Source organism: Coloeus monedula (assembly GCF_965178545.1).
Source record: "Coloeus monedula genome assembly, chromosome: Z".
In the NCBI taxonomy this organism is placed as follows: domain Eukaryota; kingdom Metazoa; phylum Chordata; class Aves; order Passeriformes; family Corvidae; genus Coloeus; species Coloeus monedula.
Window position 1 is genome coordinate 55,252,485 of NC_138822.1, and position 17,087 is coordinate 55,269,571.

General features: G+C 40.0%; 1 protein-coding gene across 6 annotated transcripts in view; it reads left to right on the forward strand.

Annotated features, from left to right (window-relative positions):
- TDRD7 (tudor domain containing 7) overlaps positions 1-17,087 on the forward strand; it is a 48,460-nt gene that overhangs the window by 26,029 nt on the left and 5,344 nt on the right. For all 6 annotated transcript variants that reach the window (XM_082301411.1, XM_082301410.1, XM_082301413.1 and 3 more), the window contains exons 7-13: positions 9,048-9,628; positions 11,873-12,059; positions 13,604-13,715; positions 14,519-14,721; positions 14,866-15,000; positions 16,660-16,743; positions 16,907-17,041. In XM_082301411.1, coding sequence (XP_082157537.1) covers positions 9,048-9,628; positions 11,873-12,059; positions 13,604-13,715; positions 14,519-14,721; positions 14,866-15,000; positions 16,660-16,743; positions 16,907-17,041 — 1,437 coding nt within the window. The remainder of the gene's footprint in view (positions 1-9,047; positions 9,629-11,872; positions 12,060-13,603; positions 13,716-14,518; positions 14,722-14,865; positions 15,001-16,659; positions 16,744-16,906; positions 17,042-17,087) is intronic.

The window sequence follows — 17,087 nt, forward strand, 5'->3', positions numbered from 1 at the left end:
CTCTCCAGCTCTGACCCTTCACCAGCTCCTTTGCCTTTCTCTGGACTTGCTCCAGCACATACATGTGTTTCTTGTCATGAGGGGCCCAGAACTGGACACAGAACTTGAGGGTAGCCTCATCAGTGCTGAATATAGAGGGACAATCACTTCCCTGGTCCTGCTGGCCACACTGTTGCTGATGCCACTGGGCTTCCTGGCCACCTGGGCACACTCCTGGTTCATGTTCAGGTGTGCTGTTAAGCAGCATCCCTCTTTTCTTTGTGGAAAGTGGCAGCTTTCCAGTCACTCTGCCTCAAGTACTGCACGAGGTTGTTGTGACCCAAGGGCAGGACCTGGCACCTGGCCTTATTGAACCTTATACCTTTGGCCTTGGCCCATTGATCCAGCCTGTCCAGATCTCTCTGCAGAGCCTTCCTGCCTTTCAGCAGATCAACACTCCCACACAGCTTGCTGTCATCAGTGAATTTACTGAGTACAGGTGATCTCATTCAGATCATCAGTCAAGATGTTGAACAACACTGGCCCTAACACTAGTTCCTGAGGGACACCACTGGTGAGCAGCCCCCAGCTGGATGTGACACCATTCACCTCCGCTCTCTGGGCCTGGCTGTGCAGGCAGTTTTTAACCCAGCAAAGATGCACCTGTCCAAGCCATGGGCTGCCAGCTTTTCCAGGAGAATGCCATGGGAGGCAGTACCAAAGGCTTTGCCGAAGTCCAGGTAGACAACATCCACAGCCTTTCCCTCATTCTCTTGGCAGGTCACCTGGTCATAAAAGGGGACCAGGTTGGTCAGGCAAGACCTGCCTTCCCCAAACCCATGTTGTCTGGGCCTGATCCTTTGGTTGTCTGGCATGTGCTGTGTGATCACACTCAAGATGATTGTTCCATAACCTTTGCCAGCACCAAGGTCAGGCTGACAGGCCTCTAGTTCTTCTAGTGGTTCTTCCAGGTCCCTCAGTACTCTCAGGTGAATCCCATCCTGTTCCATAGTCAGTGTCTAAGTGGCACAGTGGGTCACTTAAAGCCAAAAATGCATTTCATCCATCAGGACAGATGGATCCTGTCAGACCCTATCATACCTTGTGCCTCAGAAGTTCTTCCATACTTACTAAACCCAAAGTTTTGGTGAAAACAGCAATCCTAGAGCTGGTATTTTTGTAGAATGAATAATAGGCAGACACCTTGTAATTCACAGAAAGAAGGGATATATGCATATTGAATTGATTCTAGAGTTTTCTTGTGGTAATGACTGCCTTAGTCTTTCTATCTGGTTTCTGAAGGAGCTGGTAGAAAAATAACACTACCATTCTGAATTTTGAAATTCCAGTTGTGCTGGAAGAGATATATTTGCTTTTCAGGAGTTCTAGAACAAATATGTTCCCTTCCATAAGATATTCCACTGGCTCCAGTTACATGCTAGATTAAGTATTAATCTGTTGTTATCAGAGCACAGTTTCATCTCTGCAATCTATCATTTCTCAGTCAGGTTTCTTACTGCTTTTTAATAAACATAAAGCTAAACAGTATGTAACATGTGAGCATATTCTTTAGTGACCTTAAACATTGTATTGGCTGATGCTGTGTGAAAAGGCTTCTCAGACTGGAGAACATTTGCCTGGCTGTTTATTCTGAGGGGGAAGCTTTACAGGGTAAAGAAAAGCTTAGTTTTCTTCACTTAATCTCTTGGATGTCTGGTAAGGTGTTGGACACATCCCACAGTCTGTCAGTCTTGCAAATACATAATTGGAAAAAAATGGGAGAAATAAGGGGGAAATTTAACATATTTTTGTTCACTGGTTTGGGGGTGTTTGATTGGTTTGTTGTTTGGTTTTTGGTTCTGTTTTTTTTAAGTAGTCACTACAAGTTGAAGTTTATCATTACAGGGAGGTAGAGGATTTTTTAGATAAGAATGAGACTTGCATGAGACAACAATGAAATGTTGCCTAGTTAACTGGTAGGATATTTTGTATCTTCTTTTAGCTGTATCTAGTCTCAGATTATTATTCATATTTTGTGTTTATAAATGTTGGGGCTTTTTTCAGAAAGTAAAACTAAAGGCTTGGGAGGATGCCAGGATTAGATGGTAAACAAACTGACAGAAAGAGGACTGAGACTTTTGTTTTCTGAATCTGTTCTTGGGCAGTACACCATGTCTTAGCAAAACGGGTACTACAGACTACTGCATCAGGCAGCTGAGTTTCTGCTGTAGCATTCAGTGTGACTTAAACAGGTATGCTCAGAAAAGAGAAGGATTGCCACAATAGAGAGTTGTATTCCTTGAGAAATTTTGGTTCCGTCAGGTCTTTACTCAGAGAAGGAATTTCTATACCACAGTTAAGCTGTGTGAAGCCAAAGTCATCCTTCTAAACAGAGAAACAGACTTGATAGAATAAAAAATTCAACTCTAATGTACTTTGCACATGGAGGAGACAATGGAGCAGGCTGTCACATCTGGTAATATGTATGAATGAAAGGTCACAGTTTTATACAAACCCTAAAAGCTGTTTCCAGTAGATGAGGTCTTGGATTATGATAACTTTCTTTTGCTGTGCTCACTGAAGAATTTGATGTTTAGACGCAGAGAGCACAAGACATGTTCTACCTAAAATGTAATTAGATGTGTTGTACTTACTTCAGCACAGAGCAGACTACAGTTGGTGTCAGCCTCACTGAGAAGATGGTGTCACAGCACATGTGGAAATGAGCCAGTTGAGGACACAAGATCCAGAATAACTTTGCTGTTCAAACACAGTGCTTTTAAAACAGGCTGTAAATCTATATACCTGAACATCAGTCCTGGTGATGAGTGGTTAGACAACATGATGAGCCATGAAATGAAGTCAGACTCCATTAGATAGCATCTTTCCTTATTCCTGCAACCCATGCCTCTCCTGTGTGTTAAATCTTGCAGTTTTCTGACCTAGTAGGAGAACTTCAGTGCACTATGAGGTAAAGGTTAGTACAGCCAAAAAGAACTGCTGACAAAGATGTCTGCTGATCCATCCTCAGTGCTGGCATAAAGATGTGAGGAGTAGGGGCAACCCTTGACAGTATAGAGTTGTTAGATTGACTCAGCTGTCTTATTGCATCACAGAGTTTCCTTTGTAGTTTTGTATTTTCAGAAGCCAGGGTCTTGTAAGCACAAGAAACTGGAGATCAAGTATCTTCACTGTGATGTGCAGGGTAATGAAGTGGGAGGGCAAAGAGGATGAGCAGAAGGGGGCAATCTAAAGATACTCTTGAACTTTATAGAGCTTACCACCCCAGCGCTGAGCACGAGCTGAACCTGAACAGAGGATATCTTGGCAACAGGGATCCTTTAGTCTAACAACAAAAGAAAATACAAAAATACACCCAATATGACTTGTATTCTAGCGATTCAGTTAAGTACAGAAGAAATGACTACCAGAGACAGAATCACAGAATCACTGAGGTTGGAAGGGACCTCTTTTGATTACCTAATGCAACCCCCATGCTCATGCAGCGTCACCTGCAGTCTGTCCAGGTCTGTGTCCAGTTATGTATGCTACAGTTTTTCTTGCCAACGTATTCCAGTCCTGTTCCAACTTCCTAGTTAACATGAGGCTTGGCTAAAAACAAGCCTTTTGATGTGTTCTTCTGTTGTTAAGGGTAAGGAGATAGGTATCATAGCTCCCCATGCAAAACAATTAATTGTGTATCAGACTAGAAGCTGTAAGGGCTGGAGTAGATTCCAAGGATTAGCTGTAACTGGATGATGTAAGAAGCTTCCACATCCTTGTAAGGAAAAGCTCCTTACTGAGTGATGCTACCCTGTGCAGTGGGGATCTTCAGCCTTTCAAGAACATTGGCCAAATCTTGTTTTTTCCCCAGAGCTGGTTGCTCTGGACGCATATTCAGCAGCTTGGTAGCTTAAACTCTTGTTACTTTCAGCAGCAGCTATGTGGAAGAACAGGCAGGAATTGAATGTTAATATTGAAGCAGCATCTCACCATTGCCTGGGGAGACCTGTACTGTAGAGGGATGGGCAAAACCAGTGGGACCTGAAGTTGTGGTGGCTGCCACTGACAGAGAAAAGATGCCATCAGCCAGTGTGTGGATGCGAGGTACTGCTGATCAATGCCAGAAGTACCTTCCTCACTGCTTTGAGCTCCAACTTGCTAGGAGTTGAACTTCATGTACTGTTGAGAAAAGTCAGGTAGCTGAGAGCTGCTTGCACACTGAAGCGTTTGTCTAAGGAGCCTGCCAGTAAAATGTGTCTGCGTACAGTCTGTGGTATGTATGGCGTGGTAGTTGGCTTCCGTGTTGCATATTTAAATCAGATCTGAAAGAACTGCACCACACTTCTGATGAATTCTTCTCACTGAATCAGAGTGATAGTTCTGATTTGTATTTTAGGGCCGTCTTTGAGAACCTGTCCAAGAACCGTGGAGCCAGATTTTTTGTTTGCCACATAAGATGAGACTGTGTCACTGACATTAAAATGCTAACTTCCATTGTGGGTTTTCCTTTCCTACCTTGCAGAAGAATGGCAGAAAATAACTGCATATTATAGTTTGAATGTAACCTTAACAGTGAAGGACATTTACTCTGAATAGAAACTCTCATTTCAAGGATGTGTTTTTTCCAGTTCTTTCTTGGAAACTGTTGATGCTCCAGGAGGTTACCAGTGTATGATTATCACTGTACACACAATTAAACAAGGCTGGCTTTGGAAAGAGGATACTTTCTTTAGTTTATGTATGCTAGTATAGTGGTTCTTTGAACACTGTCAAGCATATTTGTACAAAGCTTTTCTCCTACCAACACATACAGGAGCATGTCTGCCTTTGTCCTCTCTAAGTGCGTATGTCAAAATGAGTGGACTTGCTCTTTTACATTCCACTCAGTTGCAGTGCCAATATTTATCTTGGGAGTATTTTTTTATTTGAAGTTTTATTATTTGAGTCTCCAGATTTCAGTTTTTAAGAGCTCCCTCTGTTATTCAAGTGCAGAACAAAAATGCTGTTGTCCTGTGAAGAACAACTTCACTCTCTGTTGCCCTGATAATACATTCTGACAGTTGTTACCTCTGCTTTGTGCTCTGTAATGGAGAGGTGACAACAGGCATGGTCACAGAATCACAGAATATTCTGAGTTATAAGGGAACCATGAAGATCATTGAATCGAAGTCTTAGCCTTGCACAGGACATCCCCAAGAATCACACCATGTCCCTAAGCTCTTGATCTTCTTGAGCTCTGTCCAGGTTGGTGCTGTGACCACTTCCCTGAGGAGCCTGTTCCAGTGCTCAACCACCCTCTGGGGGGAAAAAACCTTTTCCTGATATCCAGCGTAAACCTCCCCTGACACAGCTTCAGGCCATTCCGTTGGGTCCTGTCACTGTCACCACACAGAAGAGATCAGTGCCTGCCCCTCCTCTTCTCCTCACAAGGAAGTTGTAGATTGCAATGAGGTCTCCCCTCAGTCTCCTCTTGTCCAGGCTGAACAGACCAAGTGACCTCAGCCACTCCTCATATGGCTTCCCTTCAAGGCCCTTTTCTACCTTCATTGCCCTCCTCTGGACACTCTCTAAGAGCTCAATGTCTTCCTTACATTGTGGCACCCAGACCTGCCCCCAGCACTCGAGGTGAGGCCACCCCAGTGCAGTGCAGAGCAGGACAATCCCCTCCCTTGCCCAGCTGGTGATGCTGTGCCTGATGCACCCCAGGACACGGGTGGCCCTCCTGGCTGCCAGGGCACTGCTGGCTCATGTTCAACTTGCCATCAGCCCCCAGGTCATTTTCCATGGAGCTGCTCTCCAATCTCTTGTTCCCCAGTCTATACACACATTCAGGGTTGCCCCATCCCAGGTGCAGAATCCAGCACTTTCCCTTGTTAAAATTCATACTGTTGGTGGCTGCCCAGCCCTCTAATTGATCAAGGTCAGTCTGCAAGGCCTCCCTGCCTGTAAGGAAGTCAACAACTCCTCCCAGTTTTGTATTTTCTGTTAACTTGCTTAGTACCCCTTCCAAGGGTGACTAAGCATCCAGGTCATTTATGAAGATGTTGAAGAGCACAGGGCTGAGGATGGAGCCCTGTGAAGCCCCAGCAGGGACAGGTCGCCAGTCTGATGTCACCCCATTCATTGTAACCCTTTGCACCTGACCCGTGAGCCAGTTGCTCACCCATGCCATGATGTGTTTATCCAGCCATGTGCTGGATGTTCTGTCCAGAAGGACACTGTGAGAGCTACTATGGAAAGCTTTACTGAAACCCAAAAAGATTATATGCACTGGATCAGCTAGGTAGGTTATCTTGTCATAAAATTAAATTAAGTTTGAGAAGCAGGACTTTACCCTTATGAACCTGTGCTGGCTGTGACAAATGACTATGTTGTCTTTCAGGTGTTTTTCAATACCTCCCAGAATAACAATGTACTTGCAGAGCTGGCCTGTCAGCCATACTAATGGGAAGTACCTTGAAGGCAAATCTATAAACTCAACAGGAAACCTGGTTGAGATATTTGTGCTAAAGAAAGGGTGGCTGTTTTGAAGTCCTACTCACAAGTGAAACCATTTGCTTGTTATTAAAAGTTTCTGTGGTGGTGTGTGGCCTTGCAGGTGATGTGATTCCTGGAGATGTCCTGTGCAGGGTCAGGATTTGGACTCAGTGATTCTTGTGAGTTCCTTCTAAAGCAGGATATTCTATGGTTCTGTGATTCTAGTGATGTCAACCTGTGCTTATTTATACTGAAGTAATCTGAAATTATTTACTGAAATAGCATTTTGCTGTCTCTAAATGGTTTGCACAGTCAGCATATACGGCCTCTTCAAAACTGAACTTCAGTGCCTAGAAAACCCCAGAGCTATTATTGGAGTTAAGAGGCTTAAAGATCTCTAAGGATCTTCTCCCAGTCTTTAGTGTGTAAGGGTTTATAGTCCTGTCAGCAAAAATTTATTCAGCTCTGTTGCAGCTCTGTTTAAAGAGCACTAGCCAAGAGAAGGGATGGATAAAGGTAGACCTCTGCATCCAGCTTCTTCCAGGATGAACTGCCATACATTCCAACACAACCTTCTCAAACAAATTGTTTTCTTGATAATGTTAAGTATTTTCTGGAGCTAAAAGTTTCCTTGGCCGGTCATGTAAATGAATTCCTCAATCATGTGCATGGACACATGGGAGGGACATTCTTACTGATTCCTCTCTATTTAGGATGTCATTATCTGCAAAGATGGCATGCTCTGATTTTTTTGTCTGTGTGACTTGATATACATTGGTCTCCTGACTGTGTACCAAAGCCTTTGCAAGGCTTTGGTAGGTATTTTGTTTGGTTCTATTTTTAACTGAGCTCCTTTCTTCACCTGTGGTACAAAGAGCACAGTAAGATTCCTCATATCAGACGGTACAAATATAGGTGGTCTCTGTCAGGAATCATTGAAGGCATCTTTGGTTCTTCTAGATTTCACTGCCAGACATGTTTTATTGTCTCTTATATCAAGCTGACTAGCAGAGATGCCCAAGAACTTCGCTTTCTTATGTCTTATTCTTGCAGAAAGTATTTCTGTTTTGGATTTTCACTGATAGAGAAGAATTTAGACATGCTACCAGGAATGTGTGAGGGTTCTCTAACATGGTTAATATTTTTTTATATCTATGAAAACCATTTCTTATGTGTCATGCTAGTATTCGTGGAAGTTGACCAAGACCTATTCCCAAGAACTGTTTCACAGCTCATTTTGGCACCAGCCTAGACAGTGTAATGCAGAGCAAGTGTATGGAAATGCACTTTCATAGTGCATTAACTCAGATCATCATGTGGCAATTTGGGCTGAATGTGATAAGGTGTATGTAGGACAAAATACATGGTTCTAGACACAGCAAAGGCCATTTAATTTTTTTTTCAATGTATTGTAACTCTGTTTGTTTCTTGCTAATGTTATCCTGATAATTAGCAATATGTGCTACTCTTTTTCTGCAACGTAATACCTGAAGACTTGTTCATTATGCTTTGATTGTATTTTGCTAGGGCAGAGCTGCAAAGAATTACTTGGGCAGGGTTTATAAAGTTCTGATGGGTATGGACATCAGTAGTGTGGAGGTGAACGCTACCCCTGAGTAGTAGCAAGTAATTCAGCTGCTCCGTGTTTTTTCATTGATCTGCTTTTGAAAATGACTTTGATTAGAGTTGTTTCCTCTGAGGAAGGAACTTCAAAATGGAGCTACATAAACCTTAATAACTTTCTTTATTGTTTTTGCTTTGGGACCAATGTGAAAACACTAAGACCTTTTGTTATCTCAATTTAACATAGATTCCTGCTAAGCTATGCTTAGATCAATCTAGGTTGAAACTGCAAAGCTTCAGGAAGCAGAATTTTATTGTGAGTTTGTGGCTACAGTTCTCAGACGGTACTTTCAATGTTGTGACTTCAGACTATGTGATACCCTTATTCTTGAGCTTAGCAAAGGGTGTGGACATAGGGTCTGGCAAAATACCTGGTTCTGAAGGAGGCTGAGGGCATGATTTAAAAGGGTCCGATCAATTTTATTATGAAATTTATTATGAAGAGAAATTTCTCCCTTAATTTCAGAACTTTTGTAAAGAAAAATCATTCTCTGAGCATGACAGCAGATAGCCTGCCTGGCAGCACTCCCTGGCAAGTGTCCTCTTGTTTCTGAAATATAGAATCAAATCTCCTTTCCCTCAGTAAACTGAGACAGAAACTTTTGTTTATGATCTACTTGCCTGTGGGTAAGATTGGGAAGGTTAATGTCCAAAAGATGTAAATTTGTGGGTGTCATCATCTTCTGGTCCTCCTAAGATGTACTTCTTTGGAAGCAAGTCCCAGTTGTATTGAAAAGATTAGATATTTGCCCATTACTGATGTAGTCATATGTGTTTTGTACCCTTCAAAACAGAGGAGGAAGCATTACAGGAAGTACTAACCTGTAGTAACTACCTCAAGCTTAGCTTCTTGTGGATGTTCTCTTCAAAGTCTGTATAAAATGCATGTTATAAAAGTGTAATTGGGAAGGCGATTTAGTCTTAGAGATGCAACCAATTATTGACTCTATTTTTTGTTTGCCAAGGTGGAGAAAATACACAGAGGTGATCCGATGGATGGACTTCTTTATCCTGCTAAGAAAATACCACCAGTAGCAAAAAGTGATACTGAGCAAGAAAAGGCATCTCAGAATGTTACGTCATCAAAAGCAGACACTTTGTTAAAGCCAAATATGGAGACCACACCTGCATCACTTAGCAGCGACTTAAAGGAGAAAGTTGTTAGCATCTTGCTGAAGTATTCCAGTGGTCTTTGGGCTCATGCACTTCCCAAAGTGTACCAAGACACTTACCAAGTAAAATTTCCGGAAGATATTCTAAATAATCTAGAGTTGCTGTCAGATGTGTGTGTTGTGGACTATGTATCCGAAGTCCCCAGAAAGGCAATCCTCTATGCTAAACCCCAAAGATGCATTGATGAGAATCTGAATGTCACTGAGAAAGTCAAGAGGCATGATGGTGTGAAGGCCACAGCTGAACAGCAGTATGAAGAATCCAAGGACCAGTATCTAGAAAACATAACTGTTCCTTCTCTAATCGTTCCATCGGAAGGATCTGTGTCCATCATGGTGTTAGACCTGAAAAACACTAATGAGGTCCTAATTAGGCAAGTTTCTATTTTAGAATCTACCTTTTTTGCTTTATTTACAAATCCATGTGATCATATTGTGCCGGTCTGCCAGAAAAGAACAGATGAATAGGAGATTTCAGGACTTCATGATTTACTTACTTTGCTAATGAAAATTAAGAATCCTTTTGTTTGTGTGTTTAAATTGAAATTTTCTGAAAATTTTTCCATCCTGATCACTTATATCAGCTTTAGCTTGTCTGAGAATCAAGACAGATTTCACCTGCCATTGGAAGACTTTATAAAATAATCCTACTACAACACAAAATGGTATTCAGATATTACTGTGGTGCTTATTAAAATATTTTACTTCTATAACTGATTTGCAGTACCTAGGCGTGACTTAATTGTGCTCAGATTCCACTTTCGGAAAGATGAGCTTTCATCCAGCAATAAACTACTAGTGTTTCTTGATTTGGTTCCTAATCAGCCCAGTCTTGGGGGACTGTAAGAAGTGGATTGTTACATTACATCTCTTACTTCCAGCCTGCTGTGCGTATGCGATTTAACTCTACAAAACTTCCTCCTTTTTCCTGTACACTTTTTAGTTCTGGCATCATTTATAACTTACTGTACATGTGGAGCAACAGTTCTTAGCTTTCTAGTCTGTTATTTTAAGGAGGTTTCCACTAAGTATTTGGGATCAATGCTTTGAGTACCATGGATTAAAATACCATATGACACTGGTTAGCTGAGGGTGGTGATGTAAAATTTCCTCTACAAAGCAGCAGTTCCCAAATTTTGAACCATGTTTCTTGGACAGTACTGAAGTTGCTCAGTTTGTCAGCTCTGTGTAGGTACATGATGATAATTAGTGGTTTCTTGGTCCTAGTTACAAAAATTACTACTTAGGGTTAACCATGTACTTCATGGGCAAGGTCATTATCCTGACATGATGAAACTAGACCTGAAGGGAATAGGTTTTTTTGCCATGACAAGAAAATGTTCAGGTAGATGTATAGGGAGGAAACAGTGCATGGGCTCTTCTTTCTTACATGTCCTACCAGTGTCTTTCTGCTGACCTACACAAGAACTACATAGCAGCTGTTGGTTGATGTTGATTTATGCAGGACCAATAAAATCAAGATTCCTTTCAGTCTCAGGGGTGGAGCAATATCTCTTCACTCTCTTGGTATGTGGCTAAGTGGTTTTGGTCTGAAATCGTTCAGTACTTATGAAGGCAAAGCTGAAAGGTTTGGTGCTGTTTCTGTTTTGAGACATGGATCAATTCTCAAAGAGTTCTAATGTGGTCAGAATAAAAAGTGAGGTGATAGAAACACTCCTAGATACTTGCTAGGCATTCACAACAGTGCTTGAAGGCAGAGATGATACACTAGGCATTGCAGTTGAATTCTCAGAAGAAATAATGAATAAAATAGTGAGTGAGGCAGGAAATTCTGAAAGATTCTTCTACTTTCTGTTGAGCTACTCCAACTGTCTATTAGGTATCTCTATGAAACAAATGTTAAAGAAACTTCTAAATAGCCCATATGTGACTGTCACCCCACTTTATCTCCATTACGAAGTAGATGAATGCTTGCACAGAAACAAAAAGCCTGTTTCTAGGAAAATCACAGTTCCCTGGAATGTGATCAGATTTAACATAACCTTTATAACAGAGTTACCATAGCATGTTATAGTACTGTATCTGCTCTGTTTCTGGGCGTATAATCTAAACTGTGTGGTAGAATTGAGCAGTATCACAGTCTCTATGATCAAGCTGAAGCACTAGCTACTAATACAAATTTGTGGGTAAGTTTTCCTTTTGTCTGCTCTAATCTGACTTGTTTCTGAAGCGTTCAGAACTTCCCATTTGGATTTTTCAGAAAGTTTATATACTTGATGTAAGAAGACTTATGTAACACAAACAGCATTAGTATGAACCATTAGGTCAGCAACCTAATATCAAGAAAAATCTGGGGTATGAGAGTAAACAGCATTTGGTTTAACAGCTAATTTTTAAAGATATTTTAGATGCTTTGGTTTGGATCAGCCTTAGTGAAAACCAGATTAAGATGGTGTTTGTTAGTGACAGAGTAACTTTTTTCTATAGGCCTGCTAATGGGAGAAGAGTTGGGACACTAATGTCTTAGAAAATGTATATCATTTATTCCTATATGCAAGTAAATGTTCTTATGGTTTTATTCAGCTTTTTTTGAAGTTGCATCCCAACTCTTGTTGTGTTTTGTTTTTTGTTTTCTGTTTTTTTGTAAAATATTGTAGGTATGTGGGCAAAGATTATTCTTCTGCCCAGGAACAAATGGAAGATGAAATGAAAGCGTACTACAGTCAGAACAGTACCTTGTCACCAGCTCAGTCTCTGAGTGTTGGGCAACTCGTTGCAGTACATGCTGAAGAAGATGCCTGGTTGCGTGCTCAGATAATTTCTCTAGAAGACAACAGAATAAAGGCAAGCAATTACCTCTTTTGGCACTTGGAAAAATAATTGAGACAAGCTTGTTTTTTAGATACATGGTCAATTCTTAAATGTGCTGCACTAGTATTCTTTCTTTTCTTGCCCTGAAGTGCTTCTGTTTTCAGGTATATGAGAAATTAAGACCTTGTAGAAGTTGTGTGATTGACAGAATTAAATGGTCTTTCAGGGTTTTTTCCATAAATAGTTTGAGTTTGGGAGTTTTGGTTTTAAAAGGGGCTGGGCCCTATAGCACTTTGGTGCTGAAAATGTACCTTTGATAGGAGGCATGGTTTGACGGGAACATAGCAAGAGAAACGGAAGGACAACACTCATTTGCTCCTAGATCTTGTCTGAAGTCTTGTACTGAAGTATCTCTAACATGAACATAAATAGAAAGCAAAAAAAAAAAGTATACTTTCCCCTTCCAGGCAGATACAGTGTTTTGGGAGTTACGTATGCATTTTAGTTAAACTGAATTGACATTATTTAACTCTAAACTTTTCCTGTGCCAAACAGACTCTTCTTGCCATCTGCAGTGAAATTAGAACATACATTAGAAGTATAAAAAAAGTTTAGAACTTCTCAATTATTTCTTGTCTAGTCAACATTAATGAGACCTCTTTAACATTTTTGTTTCTTTCCCCAGTTAGGTCACTTTTTACCCAGCCCTACTTAGCATACTTTTAAAGTTGAACCATTTTATAAATACTGAAATAGCCTATGTATTAGAACTGAGTTTTTTCTGAAAATTAGTATCATACCCTTCAGCTGTTAAGTTGGAGTGAGGTGTCAGAACTTGGTTTTGTGAAAGATTGTTGGGTTTAGAGAAGTGGCAAGAAAATTAATGGTATGCTCGCCTCTAATTTCTCCCTAGTCAGAGCTATCAGCCAAAAGAAGGCTGCTGCTTTATTGCAGCTTTTTGCGCTTTTTTTTTGTCCTCTGTCAGAGTTCAGACCTCCTTTCAATATTTGCTGTGCAGACATTTTGCAGGGTAGAGTTCAGAAAAAATGTAGGAAGTCCCATCAAAGCCTTCTTTCTCTCACTTTTGCTCCAGTTACTTGCTGCCAATCAGCAGTTTCCATACTAGTTTCCTGCATTGACTGTGGTATTTGTACCAAAGTAAAGACAAGCTTAAATCAAAATTATTCTCTTAATGCTGTAAAAACAATAGGCAAAATTTATAAGGGCACCTAAGTGGTATTTGACTTTTCAACACTTTCAAAACTTTATAAATAAAAATTGCGACTTTATTACCGTTCTTCATGTGGTTTGAGTTAATATATGCTGAATTCTTCCAGCAGTGTTCTTATTTAGGGTTGAGATTCTATAGAACAGTTGGAGAGGATGGTTTTACAGAGATCTTGAGAAGGAGACTTTCCCTGAAAACATGAAAGTAATGGTACTAAACTGGCAAAAAGTAGTTTGTCTGTGGCTGCATAGAGAATGTGGTAACTGAGTACATTCTCCCTAGACTCAAGAAAACATACTTACAATTATATTCATGATCCTGTGCTTTTAAATCCCTTTTCCATTATCAGGTGTACTATGTTGATCATGGCTTCACTGAGTTCGTTGAAAGCAACAGTGTGTGCAGACTACAGAAACAGTTCAGATTGCTTCCTTTTCAAGCTGCGAAATGTAAACTAGCAGGTAAGAGAAAACCAGTGCTGACAGTACACGTGCTTACTGCTATGCTTACCGTTGGCACAGCTTATGGATTGAAGCCTCTGCAAGCCTGGAAGTTCTGATCCTTGTTTGTAACAGTTCTGTATGTGTATGATAGATTTTGTTCAGCACAGCTAGTCTAAGTAGACATGGATATGCATGGAAAGAAGGAAGGAAGGAAGGATGTGAAGAAGAGTTTTACAGAGAATGCTTGATATTAGAAGACAATTATATCCTGTATTTCTGTAATGGAGCTTAATTGTTTCTGTACTTAACATGGATGTCCTTGTCTCTTTAATATATGTGAGCCTAAAGAAATAAAAGGAAACATTTACTGTTGTGTGAAGCAATGTACACTAGCAAAACATCTTTTTCCATAAATGAGGTACATCTGTTGTGGCCAGATGAGGCAATATTTCTAAATATGAGCCAATTTAATTATTTTGAAGTGATCCTTCCCCTTTCAGTACTTGCATACTTGCAGACTTCCTAGACTCTTCTGGAACTTATTTACCGTTCTAAAACTGTAGGCCTTTTTAACTTTTTAAAAATACTAAATTTTAAATATGTGAATGAGCTTGGCTTTTTTTTGTTTGGTTGGTTTTTTAATACTTGGATGCATTCAATTTTTGACTCTTTTTCTGGTTTTGAAGAGGTCTTTTTCTTTTCTATTCTGCCCTGCCCCCAAAGATGGCTTTCTTTGATAAAAAGGTAGAAATAAAGTAGATTGCAAGTAGTAGGGGTGCAGTACAGCTTCTGTACACAAAAAGGTACTGTGTGTCTTACAGGACTGGAAGCCTTCTGTGATGATCCTGTCCTAGTAAAGGCTGTGGAATCACAGACATGCTTCAAGATATTTGCTGTGGAAATACTGGAAAAGAGTGATATTCCTCTTCTTGTTCTCTATGACACTTCTGGAGAAGATGATATCAACATCAATGCTACTTGTCTGAAGACATTGTATGACAAATCCCTTGAACTGCACCTACAGGTACTCTTGTCTTGTTTCCCCCTTAGTCTTTAAAAATCATAGACTGCTGAGGTCTTAGATGGACAAAAAACAGTACTCAAAAATTTGCTAAGTTTTGTGTGGGTTTTTTTTCCCCCCTTTCTTGTCAAACTCTTACTGTTGCAGGTAGATGCACTGTATACCAATGTCAGAGTAACCAGTGTTTTCTCTGATGGGAGCCTGTACTGCCAAGTGCCATCCAAAGGCTTGTCTAGACTTTCTGAAATACTGCAGAAACTAGAAGACTACTTTCTTTACAAGGTAAGTTCTGTGGTGAAGTCATGAAGCATTTCTCCAGAGAGTACCAATAATTTTCCTTGCATGTAAGTTCAAGTTTCTGTGGTAGCCATAGACTATTCAAAAAGGCTAAAAATTCTCTTTCTGGTTTGGGGCTTTTGGGGTGCATCTTTCAGTGTGAAAAGTGTCTTTTGATGCTTCGTTTTTCACAAGCATTCTCTAAGGTTTCAGTACCTATGTACAGCTTTCCTGGAATAGTTAGAATAGTAACAATATGGCTCTCGATGGGAAGCTTCCCATAAAAACTGCATGAGATTGGTATAAAGCCTGTGCAGATACTGCCATTTTTTTTTTCCTGGAAATTTTACATTATGAACTTGAGGTACATAAACAGCTACATCTGTATAAAGTGGCAATAAAAGCAGTGCAATCAAGGTCTGTTCTTCTTCACATGGCTTTTTTGGAGATTCAGTGGCTTTGATCTGATACATCTGATTCTGCATATCTTGTTCTTGCATCTTTAGCTTTTGAATGTGGTGGCTAGTATCAACATCCAAGTGATCTATAGGAGACATTTTGAAAAGTCTTAAGTTGCTTTAAAATAAGCACATGGCAGAGAAGTCTGACATTCCACCAGCCATTTAGAGATGCAACAATCCTTATTAGACTCAAGAGAATTTAGGCCAAAGAGAAGAAATCCTAAGAGAATCTAATTTGTAAGAACAAAGAGAATCAATTTTTTAATTCAGCTGTGCCTGACACAATCAAATCATGCAATGCAGATCCTTGGAGGTCCTGTTAGAACTGCTGCTTGTGCAACTACTCTGTCAAAGTGTTTTAGGTATAGAAGTTGAGCTTTAGACCTGTTCTCAGACCATCTGGAAATATTTTATACTGAACATATTTAATTCATCAGAATTCAGTTTCAAGCAAGCTAAACACTGAAAGTAAGTATATAAACCCTAAAATATTTAGCAACACAAAGGAAGGCAGCCATGTCGGCATTTCAAGAGTTGGTATTTGTTGGAGACAGTACTTGTTAGTTTCTTGCTGCTATCAAGGAAAGAGACTGTTCTTCAGATTCTTTTAATATCAGGCTTTGCAGCTTATCTGGAGGGTTTAAATTCATTTTGTCTGAGAATTTAAACCAAGTAAGGTGTTGACTGTTCTTCAAATGAAGTTTCTCCATGCTTTTTATAGTGTAGCTGTTGTCTTGTTATGTTATTTAGGATTATCATGGTGACTGTCACCCCCAATGAGACTTTCATTTGAGTCAGCAGTAAATTTGGTTTCCTACATATCTCAAGAAACTATACGTTCTAGAATATAAGCTAGGAGCTTCTTCACTTGTCTGTCATAGCTCTTAACTGCTCTTGCTTTTCCAATCAAATAATTGTTGGTGATTTCCTAGTCTGTTTCCAAATGTGGCTTTTTAACTCTGGCACTTTGTATTCTCTCAATTTCCCTGTAAGATACAGGTCTTGGAATTAAAAGTTTTACCAATTGGGGAAGCTTAAAGCAATGTGATAAGAAGTGCTTCTAAAGCTGGAAAGATACTTTTTATTTGAAACAGAGCTTTTGCTTCTCAGTACTGTTTATGCCATGTGTTGGTTTTGAAATATTTAGTTGAGTGCCTGATAGTAATAGCTTTTTGCTTTTTGACTCCTGTTTTTGTTTTTGCAGCAAACATCTGAGTTCAATGTATTGGTACCTTTCTGTGGCAAAATCTGCTTGTTTCCTTCCAAAGGAAAATGGGCACGTGTAGAGGTAAGAAGTATTCAAAAAACAGCTACAGTTTGCCCACATAGAAATATCTCTTCTTCTTTTCAACTCAATCTGAATGTTTAAATTCCATTAAATATTTTATAATTCGTGTGTGTCACTGTTGGGCGTTTAACCTCAAAATTATGCTCTTGCTTTCTTCTTTCAGATAAAAATCATTCACACTAGACGGGCACTTGATGTGAAGTTTATGGATATTGGAACAGTTGCAACTGTAAAAGTATCAGAGCTCAAAGAAATCCCACCACAGTTCCTGAGAGAAGTAATTGCAATACCTCCTCAGGTACGAAGACATGTTAAAGTTAACCTGTATTTGATCTCTTGGCAGT